The 19,008-nt window shown below is 37.8% G+C and overlaps 1 protein-coding gene across 1 annotated transcript in view; it reads left to right on the forward strand.

Moving 5' to 3' along the window:
- Nucleotides 1-19,008, forward strand: part of USH2A (usherin) — a 793,063-nt gene that overhangs the window by 677,754 nt on the left and 96,301 nt on the right. The window contains exon 60 of the mRNA XM_054484303.2: nt 9,769-10,123. Coding sequence (XP_054340278.1) covers nt 9,769-10,123 — 355 coding nt within the window. The remainder of the gene's footprint in view (nt 1-9,768; nt 10,124-19,008) is intronic.

Genomic DNA, 19,008 nt, shown 5'->3' on the forward strand with positions numbered 1-19,008 from the left:
CATCAAACACATTAAATTGAGACTTTACAAAACATGTAATAAAATAATCTCCTCCCACTTAGGAGCTTTAATTTTAATAGAAACCAAATTTCATGGGGTTTATTATTCTCACGAGCTTTTTCTTTAAATAAATAAAAAGATTTGATCAATGTGCACTGAGAGGCAACACTATATACAAACACCCTGTAAACACTGTAGAAATAGAAACAAATGATGGCACTTCTTTCTGAGTATTTAGTAAGATTTTAAAGGATAAAATCTGAAATAGTTTTGAAGACTGTATGATATGAAAGGGTTTTCAAAGCAGGTAAGTGAAAACATTTTATAAAATGGATAATTAAGCTGATTGAGTTAACTAAGAAAAGATGAGCACTGAATCAAAGGCAAAGGAATTTTGATGTAATTCAATTTGTATTGGGTGGAAAGATGGATATAGATATGAATATTTATATAGATAGATACAGTCAGAAGACAGACAGACAGATATCCATCTACCTATCCATACATGTACGTATCTACTGAGAGAGACACAAAGATCTATGAGACCTAAGCCCTTTCGCCAGTGATCTTCACTACAGTGGGAGATATAAGACAGGCTAAATAAACAAAGAAAAGAGTAAAATATATAGTGGAAAAACAGAAATATTTACCAGAAAATTTAGAGAAGAATTCTCTGTCTAGAATATTCATGGAACACTTCATCAAGTTGATGTCATTGAGACTAGGCCTTATAAAATAAAGATTTAATGACTATTTAAATTGTAAGAGAAATACATTTGTTGGAAAAAATGTTTCAACAGTACAGAAGATTACTAAGGTTATTATTCATTCTTGTGATTTACTCATGGCATAGGTAATTTTCACTAATAGAAGTAACACTATTAATTTTAATATATTAACATTAATGTTTTCTATTTATATTTTCTTCTTCATAAAAGAATTATATTGCCCACATTGTTCTGCAATTTTCTTTGGGCATTTTATATGTATATATATACACACATATACACACCTGATTTCTTTTAATGACTCATCAATATTCTGTTATATGGATGTGTATCATATATTATTTAGCCAGTACCCTGATGATGGCAAAATAGGTGATTTTCAAGTTTTTGTTACCACAGCAATTCTCTAATAAGTATTCTTACAGTAAGTATATAGAGAATTATTCTTAGTACTAGAAGTACCGGGTCAATTAAAATTGTGGAGGATTTGTCTTTACTAGACCATATGCATTTAAAATTGTTGAGGATTCCTAAGTTGTCTTCCAAATATCATATGTAAGAATTTCTAATTCTGAAATCTTTTAATACAGGGTCAGTCTTCCAAATCTGTCAGCTCAATATTTTCATTTGCACATTTTTGTTGTTTTAATTCAAGTTTCGATCATTATAAGTAAAATTCTTCATTTACTTAAAATATTTATCTTCTATTTGGGAGGGGTATGTATAATATATTATAAATTCTTAGACTATTTTTCTACTGGATTATTTCTTATTGTCTATATTCTTTCCACATTAAAGAAAATCTCCCTTTCATGATCATATTAAAAATAACACATTAATTATTTCTTCCAGCACTTTTATGGCTCTACTCCTTGTTTCTAAAAATAGAATTAATATTGTTATACGAAATTAGATAAGAATTCATTGTCTTAAAAAATGCTAACTAGTTTATCAACATTATTTCATAATCCACTGATTTGAAATGTCATTCATACAAAATTCCTATATGCATCGGGTTCATTTTAGGACTTTGTATTCTGTTTCACTTGTGGTAAATAGGGATTTTTAACAAGCAGAGCCTGATGGTGAAGACATGATAAGTGAATAAAATCAATAGAATAAGCAAAATTTCCAACACATAAGCATAGGATTCAAGGAATGGTCAGGTTTATCTGGAGTCATTGCTATTAGTAGGGGACATTTAGAAGATCAGCTTAATGATAGATTTTGGATCTAAGGAGTTTAGGCTTTATATTCAGAGGCAATGTGAGCTGCTGAAGGTTTAGGGGGTAAATAGAGAAGCAATGTAACAAAGTGGAAAGAGTGTGGCATTTGTAATCAGAAGATATGGCTTCCAGGGCCTGGCTCTAACACTTACTAGTTATATGACCTTAGGCAAGTCACTGTGTTCCCTAATTTTCCATTTTTACAAGAAGTGAAGATAGTTAATATAAAAGATAATTAGCCTCTTGGAATTCTGTAAGAATTAAATAATATGTGTGGAATTACTGTTAAATGTGAAGCGTGATAAAAATAGAAAGTTATCCTAGATATGTTGTCCAAAGCCAGGTTTTAGAAAGACAAATCTATCTGGCAGTTGTAGATGTACATTTAAAGTCAATGAAAGAGGTTCATGGTTATAAAAGTAGCAGCTTGCATAACAATATGCCTGGTAGGATTCTGTTTTCCTTTAAATATATAGTATATTTTTTACATATATATGTATATAAAAAATGTCTGGAATGTTAAACACCGAAATAGTGCTAGCAGTGCTTATCTCCAAATATTAGGCTATCAGTGATTCGTTTAAATACTTCTGCTTTTGTTCATCTGTGTTTTCTTATTAATTTTTATAATCAATATATCATATGGTCTAGTAAAGACAAAATAATAAATTTGTGAGCCCAGATGCAAATCTATCATCGCTGTCTTTCCAATTTTCCTATTTCCTTCTTTGTGTGAACATCACCATCACTTTCTGTAATAATCAGTCTGATCAAGAAAGAAGAACCACACTACTTACTTTAACAGAAGGAATTTAATATAAATAATTAGTAAGTAGTTATAAATTTGTTAACTAGGTAACTAAAACATAAAAAGAGAACTCTAAGATATCATGGAGGTGGCAACTACAGGAAACAGCTAGCATCGTTAGAACTGAGGGAACAAAGGGGAGTTGTTACAATTATTAAAATGTAAATGCATAGAGGAGGGTGCCTGTGAAGCTGGGACTCAGACAGTTGAGGAGGGGTACCTGCCACTGGTGCAGTTGTATGGAGGAGGAAGCATGAAATTAAGCTGGTTTTCCAAATGTCGGAAAAATTGCATGCTGCAATCACTTGCTCCCAAGGTATTTCTTTATTGCAACACAAGAACAGCCTAATACAGAAAATTGGCACCAGGAGTAGGGTGTTGCTATAAAGATATCTGAAAATGTGGAAGTGACTTTGGAGCTGGGTAACGGGCAGAGGTTGAAAGAGTTGGGAGGGCTCGGAAGAAGACAGGAAGGTGAGGGAAAATTTGGAACTTCTTAAAGACTGGTTAAATGGTTCTCACCAAAATGCTGATAGAAATATGGACAGTGAAGAATAAGACAGGCTAATGAAGTTTCAGATGCAAATAACTGAGAACTAGAGTAAAGGCCACCCTTGTTATGCCCTAGCAAAGAACTAGGCTCCATTACATCCATGCCCCAGGGATTTGTGAAAGTGAGAACTTAGGAGTAAAAACCTAGGGTACTGGTGGAAGAAATTTCTAAGCAACAAAGCAGCATTCAAGACTTTGCCTGGCTGTTTCTAACAGCCTACAATCAGATGTGGGAGCAAAGGAATGACTCAAAGTTGGAACTTTTATGTAAAAGGGAAGCAGAGAGCAAAAGTTCAGAAAATTTGCAGCCTGGCCCTGTGGTAGAGAAAGAATTCAAGCAGACTGTGGAGTGACCACTTTCAAGAGAGACTAGCATGACTGTAAGGTAGCCAAGTGTTAATATCCAAGATAATAGGGAAAAGGCCTAGAAGGCATTTCAGAGATCTTACAGGCAGCCCCTCTCAACACAGGCCCAGAGGTCTAGGAGGAAAGAATGGTTTTGGGGGCCAGGCCCAGAGCCCTGCTGCCCTGTGCAGGCTTGCGAACTGTTCCCCACATCCTGACTACTCTTGCTGCAGCTGCAGCTCAAAGGGCCTCAGATACATCGCAAGTAGGTGCTTCGGGGGCGTACACCAAACCCTTGGTAGCTACCATGTACTGTTAACTTGGCAGGTGCACAGAATGCAAGCATGAAGGAGGCTTGGCAGCTTCCCCCTAGATTTCAGAGGATGTATGAGAAAGCCTGGGTGCCCAGGCAGAAGGCTGCCACAGGGGTGAAGCCCTTACAGAGAAACTCTACTAGGGCAGTGCAGAAGGCAAGTGTGGTTGGAGCCATCATACAGAGTCTCCATCAGGGCGCTGTCTGATGGAGCTATGAGAAGGGGGCTACTTCTCTCTAGGTCCCAGAAACCATGGACAGCTTTATCCTGAAAAAAGCCATAGGGATTCAACTCCAATGTATGAGAGCAGCCACAGGGTCTGCACTCTGCAAAACCACAGTGTTGAAGCTACCCAAAGCCTTAGGAGTCAGTGCTTGCAGCAGTGTGCCCTGGAGTGGGACATGGAGTTAATGGAGATTATTTTGGAGCTTTAAGGTTTAATGTCTGTCCTACCAGGTCTCAGACTTGTGTGGGCCCTATAGGCCCTTTCTTTTAGCCAATTTCTCCCTTTTGCAATGAGAATGTTTACCCAATACCTGTACCCACATTGTGTCTTGGAAGTAAATAACTTGTTTTGATTTTACAGGCTTATAGGTGAAAGGAGATGAGTCTCCAGATGAGATTTTAGACTTGGTACTTGAGACTTGGGGCTTTTGAGTTAATGCTGCAATCAGTTAAAACTTTGGGGAACTATTGGGAGGACATGATTTCATTTTGAAATGTGAGAAAGAGATGAGATTTGGGAGGCCAGTGGTGGAATAATATAGTTTGTATGTTTGTCCTCTCTAAATCTCATGCTAAACACAGATCCCCAATGTTGCAGATGGGGCCTAGTGGGAGGTGATTGCATAATGGGGTCAGATCCCTTATGAATGGTATAGCACCATGCCCTTAGTGATAAGTGTGTTCTTGCTCAGTTTGTTCATGATGGGAGATCTGGTTGTTTAAATGTCTAGGACTCCACCCACCTCCCACCCCCCCGCCACCTCTCTCTCTTGCTCCTGCTCTCTGCACGTGACGCACTTGCTTTTTCTTCACCTCCCATCATAATTGTAAGCTTCCTGAGTCTCTCATAAGCAGATTCCAGCATCATGCTTTCTGTATGCCCTGCAGGACTGTGAGCCAGTTACATCCCTATTCTGTATAAATTAGCTTACCTCAAGTATTTTTGTAGCAATGCAAAAGGAGCCTAATACAAATTAGAAAAAAGAGATAGCACATAGAAGGATATGATAACTCTTATTTGAGAGAAAAGCAAAGAAAAGACTTTCTGGAAAGAGTGATATGGGGCTAGAATTTTAAAAGACGAATTGTAGTTAGTCTATAGAAAAAAGGAGAGGCCAGGTGTGGTGGCTCACACCTGTAATCCCAGCACTTTGGGAGGCTGAAGAGGGCAGATCACAAGGTCAGGAGATCGAGACCATCCTGGCTAACACAGTGAAACCCTGTCTCTATTAAAAATACAAAAAATTAGCCGGGCATGGTGGCAGGCACCTGTAGTCCCAGCCACTCAGGAGGCTGAGGCAGGAGAATGGCGTGAACCTGGGAGGCAGAGCTTGCAGTGAGCTGGGATTGCGCCACTGCACTCCAGTCTGGGCAACAGAGCAAGACTCTGTCTCAAAAAAAAAAAAGAAAAGAAAGAAAGAAAAAAGGAGAATAAGAAAGAGGATGGGGAGGGGTATTGCCAGAGAATTAGCAGATACCAAAGCCATGGAACCATGAAATATAATGGAATATAAGAAACTATAGTCCAGCATTTGATGATGACTGGAATATAAAATGGGACTAGAAATTTCAGAAAGGTGAGTCCTTTTGAGAATCAGCAGATTAAGGATAAGCATAGGCCATTTTACATGGTAAATCTCTAGAGAATTTTTAAAAGGACTGTCTTAAAATTTTTGAAAGGTTTGTGATGTCTCTTCTCTCAACAACCGAGTCTCTACTCACACCAAAAACTTGATAATTCAACCTTCACAATGCATTTTGTAAATCACCTGTGTTTCCATTTGTCCTCTCAGCAATCTAGTTCAGGGTCTGCATTTATTCTTATGTAAACTGTTGAGATGACCTCCTTGTTCAATGCCAGATGCACATCATCTCCATGATAACTTCATTCAGATCGTGCATTACATTTTACCCAATGCTTTTTATGTTTTAATTTTTATAAGAATTTTCAGAGGTTTGTTATACACTATGAGGTTATTAACTCCACTTTACAAAATGAAATAGAAAGTTCACCCAAGGTCATAGAACTAAGTGGCAGAGCCAGGACCTCCAACCTATCTCCTCTGACTACAGATGTTTCTGATTATCTATTTAAACTCAGAATATTTGTAATATTCTTCATGGAATGGGGGTGGAAGTTTCATAACCTCAAAATCGTTATGGTGCATTGGGTCGTAGGATTTTGTTTTAATTGCTTTTGAAAATAAGCAGTGACAATTGCTGGAGGGGAGAGAAGGAGTAAGGAGCTCCTAAGAACATTGTACATTGAGACCGCAGAAGTGTGACTGCCTTTAAAAATATATGTATCCTAGTTTTTATACTTATTTTTGTTTTCCTCTTAGTGTCAGGCAACATTAAGTTAACTCTAGTTGGAAAAATACATTCCTGAAGTATCTCCCAAATGAGCTTGAGCAAAGAATAACCATTTGGCTATTCAGAGAGAACTGAAAATGTGATTTCTCTAAACACAGGCTACTCAGGAGGAAACACTTCCAGTTAAATGAACAGGTGATGCCTAAATCTTAAATAATTAGTAATAATTGTGACCTACTCAACCACTTCTGCTCAAAATGTATTCAGACATAAAGAGACTCTGTTTTTTAGCAGTGCAGATGGGACATTTACTTCTCCACGATATTAAATTTTCAAGGATTCAATAGCAATAAGAAATACTTAACCAGACTGCACCTTTTAATTCTTTTGGTGAATAAACTTGAGGCCAACATAATACTCAATCTTTTAAATAGTACATGTATTTAAAACCCACACTTTTTAGGCAAATTTTTTAAGAATGTCGGCTTTAAAGAAACCATGACTACATCTCAATTTGGGAATTCGTGAGAGTTTAATAAAAATTAATTGAATTGTCATGGAAAGGCTGAAGCTAAACAAAATAAAAAATGTTACTTCCCCATAGACCATCATAGGTTTGTTTGCTGTATTGTGTTCCTAGCAAACACCTTTTTAAAAATCACTGAGAGGAGTCCTTGGCTATGAGCCCTGCGATTCTCATTAGAATGGATCTCTCCCAATGACACACCTGGTACCTGATATCTGCAGCAAGTACAAAGGCCAAACCCTGCAAACCTTCACTGAGTGCAGAATCTGGTCCACGCATGGTAGCAAGCAATAATGAGGTGGGCTGCCGAACCATAATTGCAGGTCACTGAGAGGTGTCTATGAAGCCTCTATAGCTTCCAGCAGGAAGCTTGTCATTGCTCATACTCAGGTCATCGTGATTTATCAACTTGAGGATTATCTGATTCCCAAAGCCAAAGATTTTACATATTCTGCCTTTTTGTGAAAGGTACTGTCATTTACTTTGTCTTAATAACCCTTTACATTTTGATGGAGCTGGTTAATCTGATATGGCAGCATGTGAATTTTTCAGCATCTGAAGAGTGTGTTAATTAAATACTCCTAACAGCCTGGAAAATATTGATGTATTCATCACTCTCTTCTCAACTAGAGAGAGAGCTGAAAGGGGAGGGTCAATGTCTTGGTTACATTCTCCCCCAACCTAGAATACTGCCTTGATAGGAAATAAGAGCTGATGGAGAAGAGGCAAAGATGCAGAGAAGTCATGGGACTATATAACTTTTAGCCTTTCACTTCAAAAACATTATTGAACACTTACTGGGCTCAGATGCTGGGAATATAGAGATATACCAACCACAGTTCCTCCGGAACTTCACTTTCCATCAAACCTGCATCATAATTTTACATCTGGATGAGAAAAGAACTGTTCCAAATGAAGTATCAGATATATAGGGCCGTCTCAACAACTGACCATTCCATTTCTCTTACTTCTATATTTAATGCTATATATATTTAGTACCAAAAGAGTATACATGTGGCCCTAGTTTTCTATCAACAAAATCTAAAGATGAGCCTAAACAAGCCCATTCTCAGACAGTTGAAAGAATTTTGGGGTCATACTCTGCATTTTACCAGGTTTTAGGGGAGACATCTAAAAGGAATTTGACTTTTGTCCTTTAAAGATCTCTAAAGCAGGCCAGACATGGTGGCTTATGCCTGTAATCCCAGCACTTTGGAAGGCCAAGGCCAGAGGCTTGCTTGAGGAAGACCAGCCTGGGCAACATGGCGAGACCTCATCTCTACAAAAAAATTTAAAAAGTTAGCCAGGCCTAGTAGCACACATCTATAGTCCTAGCTACTCAGGAGACTGAGGCAGGCGGATCTCTTGAGCCCAGGAGTTTGAGGCTGCAGTTAGCCATGATTGCATCAATGCACTCCAGCCTGAGTGACAGAGTGAGACCCAGTCTCAAAATAAATAAATAAATAAAATAAATAAAACAAAAACACTCTAAAATTCCTATTATATTACTTATCATGTTATTTTCATTAGTCTGCACATAGCTCCGTCTCTTCTACTCAGCTACCTATTCCTTTAGGTAAGGTATGTGTTCATCTTTGTACCCTTGTTTCTAATACAATGACGGGCATATAAAAGTGCTTAATAAAGTTGTTGATGTATAACAACAATAAATGTAGAAAAAACAGTGGTCTTTATGTATAAGAAAAGATTGTCCATACTTTGAGAGGTTACGGTTTAAATTATAGAAGAGAAAATTCAAATGAAGAGAAAGTAAGTGGCATCTAAGAAGTGAATTTAAAATACTTTGTAAACATCCTGGGAACAAATGCAAAAGAGCAATGTGCTGCATGAGAGAAAATAGGAACTGTGGGCTTCCCTTCATAGTTCTTCATCTTCCAGTATGCAAACCTGGGCTTTTTCACACAGTAATTTTATGGTCCTAAGAGCAGCAAAAGGATCATCCTCAATGTGCAAACACTTTTGAATCTCTGCAGTCATCATATTTGCTACTGTCCCATGAGCCAAAAAAGTCATATAGCCAAGCTCAGAGTGAGTTTAGGAGCATACTCTCAAAAGGCCTGGATACAGGGAGACAAACACACTGGGACCCCAGCTGCAATCCATTTATCATAGAAAGGTAAGGATTTCCAATAATAGCCTCTACTAATTCCATATCCGGTGGTTCCAGTTGTGCAAAACCTAAAACCCCGATATAACTGCATGCATACATGCACACACACACAGACACATATAAACAAATCTAGAAAATATATAAAAATGCATTAATAATGCTTAATATATGCTTCTGTATTTTTAAAAGATTTTAAATATGTTTGTTTTCTTGTATTGCGTGTATATCTTGTTATTCAGCAAAAACATCTGAAAGATAATAAAATGTGATTATGGATGAGGTTTCACCTTTTGTGCTTTTTATGTTTCTTCTGTATTTTCCATGTTTTCTACAAAGCATATGCACTCTTTTATAATCAGTCAAATATGTGTGTGTGTGTGTGTGTGTGTGTGTGTGTGTGTGTCAACTACACTTTAAAAATGAATGGAGTTAGGCCACTGAAGTACTTCTCCATTTGGTTTTTCTTTATTATGACACTAGGAAGAAACAGCTGAAAAGTTGAGTTGATAACAAATTCTAAAAAATTTTTTTTTACTCCATTTACAAACTTTGTTTTGAAGTGTGCCACTGTCACTGGTTGCCTGTTTGGTTTCTTTTCAGACGCCCTGCTGGCATTGAAGAGGAGTCTCTTTTATTTGTCTGGTCAGAAGGAGCCCTTGAATTTACGGATGAAGGAGACACCCTGAGGCCTTTCACGCTCTACGAATATCGGGTCAGAGCCTGTAACTCCAAGGGTTCAGTGGAGAGTCTGTGGTCATTAACACGAACTCTGGAAGCCCCACCTCAAGATTTTCCAGCTCCTTGGGCTCAAGCCACCGGTGCTCATTCAGTTCTGTTGAATTGGACAAAGCCAGAATCTCCCAATGGCATTATCTCCCATTACCGTGTGGTCTACCAGGAGAGACCCGACGATCCAACATTTAACAGCCCTACCGTGCATGCTTTCACAGTGATGGTAAGACCCTTAAAAAAATAACAGACATGCAGATTATCTGGTGAATATGTTGAAATTAATTTTCTTATCCAACTTCTCATTTTTCTTCACTTAGGGCTTAAATATATGAAAATCTTTCACATGTGAAAAGTTGCAATGTAGTCATGGGGATAAGATACTGAACTGAGTATGAGGAGTATTAGAGACCAGTTTGTAGACCACAACTAATTTTGATTACCTCAAAACCAATAAGTAAATTTTATTTATTCATAAAATTGCCTGATTTCCATTTTCCATATTTACTAAATGGGAATAATTTTTTTTTTTTTTTGAGACAGACTCTCATTCTGTCACCCAGGCTGGAGTGGCGTGGCGTGGTCTCAGCTCACCGCAGCCTCTGCCTCCTGGGTTCAAGCAATTCTCCTGCCTCAGCCTCCTGAGTAGCTGGGATTACAGGTGCCCACCACTGCCCAGCTAATTTTTGTATTTTTAGTAGAGAGGAGGTTTCACCATGTTGGCCAGGCTAGTCTCGAACTCCTGACCTCAAGTGATCTGCCTGCCTCAGCCTCCCAAAGTTCTGAGATTACAGGCGTGAGCCATTGCACCTGGCCTAAATGGAAATAATTTAGTCTTGATTTCCATTTTCCATCTCTACTAAATGGGAATAATGTAATGCTTTCCTCCATACCTCACAGAGATGAGGTTCAGATGAAATTAGACAGAATATTTAATTTTCTACTTCCCCAACAAGCTAGTAATATATATAGCTATATATATATGTATGTGTATATATATGTATATGTATATATGTATGTGTGTATATATGTATGTGTATATATGTGTGTATGTATGTGTGTATGTATGTATTTATATATATTTAAATATACATACACACACACAAAGTTGCATGCACTATGGCTTACTGGTGATTTTTTTCAGGGATGGCCTCCTCTGGCCCATAGAACAACTTAATTGAGTTCACCTGAACACCTAGTATCTCCTGAGTGCTTTCTTTATGTCCAGCATAGCCTCATGGTCTATGGAAGACACAGAAACAGGATGGTCCTTGTCACAGGGAGTGTTCTGTTTTACAATATTGCAGAGATGAGAATTGCACATAAGGGGAAAAGAATGAGAAGCAGTTGAGTACAGCCTATAATGTCCACTACACTGAGACTTAGATCCCAAACTCCACTATCTGCTAGCTTTAAAACACAGTACAAGAGAGAGTAACATCATATACCAAGTGTTAGGCAAGAAATGCTCTGGGAGATCAACTCTCAAACTGAAGATGCTTCATGGATAAGATTAAATTTTGTGGTCTTGGGACTGAAATACAAATATGTGCCAAGACCTTATTAAATATGGAAAACCCTCAATAAAAACAAATAAACAGACAAACTAAAGCATTTAAAAAAAAAACTATGTTTCTATGCTTTAAATCCTGGAAGGCCAATTTACATGAAGGTTATCTTATGGAGGATAACATTAATCAAAATATTTAAATTACAGTGAGCAAATATATTTTCATAAAACTCCAGAAGAGCCCTTTTAAATTAATGTTTAAAGTACAATGTTTTCCCACTGTCCTCATGTTTAATTTTCTCATATGACTAAAAAATAAGCAATGTGTAAATGAAAGGATAATTGTTTTATCTTCATTTTTATCTGTTTCAGAATTCGTACTATATTTTTATTAGATAGTAAATTATATACTAGAGTCTTTTATATTACGTCTTCTAGTTCCTATATGGTAAGCACTAGAAGCAGTGTTCTTAAGTGTAAAAGATATTTTTTAGTGGATATGTGATCCAGGAGGAAGTTGGTTACTTCGCTCCATATCCTTCAAACTCATGTTCTAAACTTTCACCATTAAAGTAAAACGTTTATGAATATACTGAAACACCCTTGTTAAGAGCTTTCTGAATGAGGCACCTTAATTTAAATATGCTTTTATTGAAGGCACCAGGATTGCAATGATTAAACCGCTGATCTGTTAAAATACAACTTTCAGGGGTATGAGCCTAATAATCATTTAGTCTCCCGAAACAGTTCTATTGGAATTCCCTTGTGGAATACCCTATAAGTCATCCCTTCATAACCAGCTTCATTTTAAAACACAAGATTTAAAGTATATGATGAATCCGTGAACTCTGTTCTTTATTTAATCTTCTAGGCTCTATTTTTATCACACTAAAAAGCTTCTGAAAAAGAGGCAAGTGTATGGCCCCAAGCTTTAAGCGGCACAGGGCTCTTTGCACATGGGCCCTCCCTGAGGTGGCTTTCATTTTGACAGTCCAGTACTGGTGCGCTTTTCTATTTTTCCAAAGACTTTTTTTCTTGCAATGTCGAATAGAATAGCCAGAATAATTTTAAAAACAATACTTCTGTGTCCTATTTTTGAATGTGTATGTGTGTATTCAAAGTGGCCTCCCAAAACCTAAATCTTTGGCTCTTAGAATTTCAAGAGAAGGCTTCATTAGATACACCAAGAAAGGTCCCACCTGATCTTTTCAAGCAAACAAGGACATCTTCCACAAAGCAATCTGGGCAAGTGTTCAGACCTTCTGGCCACTGGACCACGTTTTCAGGACGTCAGGGCCACTATGACTCTTTATGATCTGACAGCTTTGAAGGAAGTCATCAGGAAAATGAACTAGTGTTTTCATGTTTCACTTATTCCTACAGTCCCTGTGTAGGAGATTGTGTTCAATATTTTTGTTTAAAAGATATCTAGGCCAGACGCAGTGGCTCATGCCTGTGATCCCAGCACTTTGGGAAGCTGAGGCGGGCAGATCACAAGGTCAGGAGTTCAAGACCAGCCTGGTCAACATGGTGAAACCTTGTCTGTACTAAAAACACTATTTTTAGTATTTTTACTATTTGAGAGGCTGAGGCAGGAGAATTGCTTGGAGGCAGGAGAATTGCTTGAACCCAGGAGGCCGAGGTTGCAGTGAGCCAAGATCGTGCCACCACACTCCAACCTGGGCAACAGAGCAAGACTCCGTCTCAAAAAAAAAGTAAAGGAAGTTCTATTACTTATCCAGTGTTCTATACTCCTCACCGTCACAGAAGAATATTTCTTTTATCTCAGACAAATCCTTCCTCCTATAATTTAAGTCTATCTCCCTTTGTTCAGAGTAGCATGACTTCTCCATAATAGCACAAAGGGGCTTCAGGGTCCAAAAAATTATTGACTATTCAATCTGATTTGGCAAATAGTCATTGGGTACTATATTCAATATGTCAATATTGAATACCAAACTTAACTATGTTGTTGAAGTCTACTATGAGACTTGGCCCTTGAGCAGAGCAGAGACTGTGAGGAAAAATGAGTGATTCATTCTCAGGCACAGGCTATTACTTTTGGGCATTTGGGGTTTTTAAGCTTCTTGCAGCTGCGTTTCTGCTGCCCATGTTTAGAAGACCCCATTTCATTTTTATTTTTGTATAAACTTAATGGGTCCAAGTGAAGTTTTGTTACTTGGATATATTGTGTAGCAGTGAAATCTGGGCTTTTAGTGTAACCGTCGCACAAATAACGTACATTGTACCCATCAAGTCATTTCTCATCCCTTACCCCACTCCCTCCCTCCCACCCTTCCGAGTCTCCAGTGTCTATTATTCCACACCGTATGTCCACGTGTATATATTATGTAGTCCTACTTATAAGTGAGAACGTGCGGTATTTGACTTTCTGTGTCTGAGTTATTTCATGAGGATAATGGCCTCTAGTTCCATCCATGTTGCTACAAAAGACACAATTTCATTCTTTTTTATGGCTGAGTAGTATTCTACAGTGTATGTTTGTGTGTGTGTGTGTGTATCACATTCTATATATATTCATATATATAATTACATTCTATGGTATGTAAAATTATTCCTATTTAGTAAATATGGAAAGTGGAAATGGAAATCAGGAGATATATAGATATAGATATAGATATCACATTCTGTTTATGCTATCATCCATTGATGAACACTTAGGTTGATTCAATAGCTTTGCTTTTCTGAATAGTGCTGTAATAAACATATGAATGCAGGTATCTTTTTTAATATAATGATTTATTTTCCTTTGGGTAGATGCCCGGTAGTGAGACTGCTGGATTGAACAGTAATTCTACTTTTAGTTCTTTGAGAAATCTCTATATTGTTGTATATTGAGAAATCTCTACAGGGGTTGTAGAAGACTCCATTTTAAATCGCATCCCAAGTACTTTCCTAGATCTACTTACTATTTATCTAATTTCTGCACCAGCTAAACAACTTTACTGTCTTCTTTCCTTTCTGTGCCTGCTATAGGAAATTTTTCAAGTTTTTGTTTATTGGCCACTCTGGCTAAAATTCTTCAGGGCAAAGGAACTACAGTGCCTTCTCCATTAATGAGGCATAGAGTCCATCCCCACAACTGTAGGATTGCAGTTCAGTCCACAGACTTGCAAGAGGTACTGCTAATGCATTAGTCCCTTGTTTATTAAGATCTCATCTCTGCCCAAGGGGCCATCAATAAATTGCCCATGTTTTGGTGCCATCACTAGCTTGCCCCAAGGTCCCCCCAGAGTTGTTTATAGACAGGTGGATGTTGCTGAGAGAGCCACATAAAACAGGTGCAATGGAGGCATGAATTCTGCTTGTGGTGGCAGTGGATGGAGAACTGGCAGTGGGGGCCCTCCGTGGGGGTGAGAAGCGTATGTGTTGGCAGGAACAGCAGCAGCGGCAGCAGCAGCAGAGGCAGCAGGAGCAGAGAAATGGAAAGAGTGTGGGTTTTAATGCATCACTAGCTGCTCTCCCAACCTCGTGAAAAGTTTCACCTCCCTACTCATCTCTATGTAGGTCTTTCTAAGGAAGAAAGAGGGAGATCAAGATTCTTGGGGTCTCTTTAGACCAATACCTTCCATTATTGAAAACAGCTTTAATTAGAAGGCCTTAAACTCCCTTCCCAATTAGCTCTGTGATGAATTGTGCGGTGTCAGGAAAGAAACTGTATTTAGCCTTGCTTGGCATGCAGGAGTTCCATGGTGGTATTTACAGGGAACACTCCTGGCAAGGTTGGCGATATTGCTACCACCATTTGGGTTTGTTTGCTTTTTCTCACTGGCATCTGCCATTGTGCTGGCAGAAATAAATCTGAGAATTTGGGATTTTAAAGAAAAAGGTGGTTTACCTATTATCTGTGCCCTAACTATATCCTTGCTTGTTCCATGGGGTTATAAAACGTCAAGCCCAGATCATGCATTTGCCCAGTATCCTAAAAGATAAATAGTACTTCACTCTGTGTAGAATCAAGCATAAGGTGCTGAGAAATAAGCAAATTATATGGGTCACTAAAAATTGGCTTCCAATCTGGGAATAAAATCCAGAATTACTAATTCTAGTTTCTAGATTCTAGTTGCCAGGCTTCCTTTCCCAATGTCAAGGAGGAGGTAGTCAAAATTTCCTCAAGGGTTTGTTTCCTGTATCTTTACCATTAAGTAGATATTTGGCAAAAATAATAATAATAATAATAAAATAGATATTTCACAATTGCCATGTTATGAAGAGTATGTGTGTAAATTGATAAATTTATTTTTAATCCTATTTTCATTTTGGCTTAGATAACATAAAATATTACTGCTCTTTACATATGATCTTAAATTAGTTTCAGCCCTTTTTAATTTGATGATTCTTAGCCTTTTCTCCCCAGACACATTTATTAGACAACAGAAATACTCTGGGAGATGTAGCTTTCTAAAAGGACTCCTTTGGTGACTATCTTTCTAATGTGAAGAAAAATTCAGTAATAAAAATAATTATCATATTTCCTGTGTCAGTTCTATAAACCGAGATTTTCACATTTTATAATAAGAAATAACTGTGTCATTCTTTTATATAAAAGATACAAAACATGGGTGAGTAAATATCACACAAAACAATGAATATTTGTTGGCATAACCCTTTTTTTTTTTTTTTTTAAAGAGACAGGGTCTTGCTCTGTCGCAGGCTGCAGTGCAGTGGCACCATCATAGCTCACTGCAGCCTTGATGTCCTGCACTCAAGTGATCCTCCCTCCTCAGCCTCCCAAGTAGCTGGGACTACAGGTGCATGCCACCATGCCCAGCTAATTTTTTAAATTTTTTGTAGAGATTGTGTCTCACTAAATTGCCCCAGCTGGTCTCAAATTCCCGGCCTCAAGAGATCCTCCTGCTGCGGCGTCCCAAAGTGTTGGAATTACAGGCTTGAGCCACTGACCATGGCAAAACTTTTTAGTTGTGATGATATTTTTGCTTTAATATTAACTTCTCATTTACTTGCCTTACATAATCTTTAGCCCTTTTGTCTAATTTGGGCCAGACAAATTAGACTTTCAGACAAATATGTATTTGTCTGAACATTTTCAGACAAATACATATTTGTCTGAAAGTCATAAATATATATCAAGAATCTACCTTTTGCTCAACATTATTGGGGATGAAAACCATGTAAGTCTTTTGAAATTTATATAATTACATCTTTGAAAGAGCCATATTTTTCTCCAACCGCTTTATCCCAGCAAGCTCCATTAGGACTCCCTTGTTCACCCATCAAGTAACATCTAAGGCAGGTCCCGTGATTTTCCAGTCACTTTTCAGTGACAAGGATCAACGCAACTGGTGATTAAGATTCATTTCAGGTGTTTTTTATTTATTTATTTTTATTATACTTTAAGTTTTAGGGTACATGTGCACAACGTGCAGGTTAGTTACATACATATACATGTGCCATGCTGGTGTGCTGCACCCATTAACTCGTCATTTAACATGAGGTATATCTCCTAATGCTATCCCTCCCCCCTTCCCCCACCCCACAACAGTCCCCAGAGTGTGATGTTTCCCTTCCTGTGTCCATGTGTTCTCATTGTTCAATTCCCACCTATGAGTGAGAACATGTGGTGTTTGGTTTTTTGTCCTTGCGATAGTTTACTGAGAATGATGATTTCCAGTTTCATCCATGTCCCTACAAAGGACATGAACTCATCCTTTTTTATGGCTGCATAGTATTCCATGGTGTATATGTGCCACATTTTCTTAATCCAGTCTATCATTGTTGGACATTTGGGTTGGTTCCAAGTCTTTGCTATTGTGAATAGTGCCTCAATAAACATACGTGTGCATGTGTCTTTATAGCAGCATGATTTATAGTCCTTTGGGTATATACCCAGTAATGGGATGGCTGGGTCAAATGGTATTTCTAGTTCAAGATCCCTGAGGAATCGCCACACTGACTTTCACAATGGTTGAACTAGTTTACAGTCCCACCAACAGTGTAAAAGTGTTCCTATTTCTCCACATCCTCTCCAGCACCTGTCGTTTCCTGACTTTTTAATGATTGCCATTCTAACTGGTGTGAGATGGTATCTCATTGTGGTTTTGATTTGCATTTCTCTGATGGCCAGTGATGATGAGCATTTTTTCATGTGTCTTTTGTCTGCATAAATGTCTTCTTTTGAGAAGTGTCTGTTCATATCCTTCGCCCACTTTTTGATGGGGCTGTTTGTTTTTTTCTTGTAAATTTGTTGGAGTTCATAGTAGATTCTGAATATTAGCCCTTTGTCAGATGAGTAGGTTGCGAAAATTTTCTCCCATTTTGTAGGTTGCCTGTTCACTCTGATGGTAGTTTCTTTTGCTGTACAGAAACTCTTTAGTTTAATTAGATCCCATTTGTCAATTTTGGCTTTTGTTGCCATTGCTTTTGGTGTTTTAGACATGAAGTCCTTGCCCATGTCTGTGTCCTGAATGGTAATGCCTAGGTTTTCTTCTAGGGTTTTTATGGTTTTCGGTCTAATGTTTAAGTCTTTAATCCATCTTGAATTAATTTTTGTATAAGGTGTAAGGAAGAAATCCAGTTTCAGCTTTCTACATATGGCTAGCCAGTTTTCCCAGCACCATTTATTAAATAGGGAATCCCTTCCCCATTGCTTGTTTTTCTCAGGTTTGTCAAAGATCAGATAGTTGTAGATAAGCGGCATTATTTCTGAGGGCTCTGTTCTGTTCCATTGGTCTATATCTCTGTTTTGGTACCAGTACCATGCTGTTTTGGTTACTGTAGCCTTGTAGTATAGTTTGAAGTCAGGTAGCGTGATGCCTCCAGCTTTGTTCTTTTGGCTTAGGATTGACTTGGCGATGCGGGCTCTTTTTTGGTTCCATATGAACTTTCAAGTAGTTTTTTCCAATTCTGTGAAGAAAGTCATTGGTAGCTTGATGGGGATGGCATTGAATCTATAAATTACCTTGGGCAGTATGGCCATTTTCACGATATTGATTCTTCCTACCCATGAGCATGGAATGTTCTTCCATTTGTTTGTATCCTCTTTTATTTCATTGAGCAGTGGTTTGTAGTTCTCCTTGAAGAGGTCCTTCACGTCCCTTGTAAGTTGGATTCCTAAGTATTTTATTCTCTTTGAAGCAATTGTGAATGGGAGTTCACTCATGATTTGGCTCTCTGTCTGTATGAAATGAAGGCAGAAATAAAGATGTTCTTTGAAACCAACGAGTACAAAGACACAACATACCAGAATCTCTGGGACACATTCAAAGCAGTGTTTAGAGGGAAATTTATGGCACTAGATGCCCACAAGAGAAAGCAGGAAAGATCCAAAATTGACACCCTAACATCACAATTAAAAGAACTAGAAAAGCAAGAGCAAACACATTCAAAAGCTAGCAGAAGGCAAGAAATAACTAAAATCAGAGCAGAATTGAAGGAAATAGAGACCAAAAAAACCCTTCAAAAAATTAATGAATCCAGGAGCTGGTTTTTTGAAAGGATCAACAAAATTGATAGACCACTAGCAAGACTAATAAAGAAAAAAAGAGAGAAGAATCAAATAGACACAATAAAAAATGATAAAGGGGATATCACCACCGATCCCACAGAAATACAAACTACCA

The sequence above is a fragment of the Pongo pygmaeus genome, chromosome 1 (genome assembly GCF_028885625.2).
Source record: "Pongo pygmaeus isolate AG05252 chromosome 1, NHGRI_mPonPyg2-v2.0_pri, whole genome shotgun sequence".
NCBI lineage: Eukaryota > Metazoa > Chordata > Mammalia > Primates > Hominidae > Pongo > Pongo pygmaeus.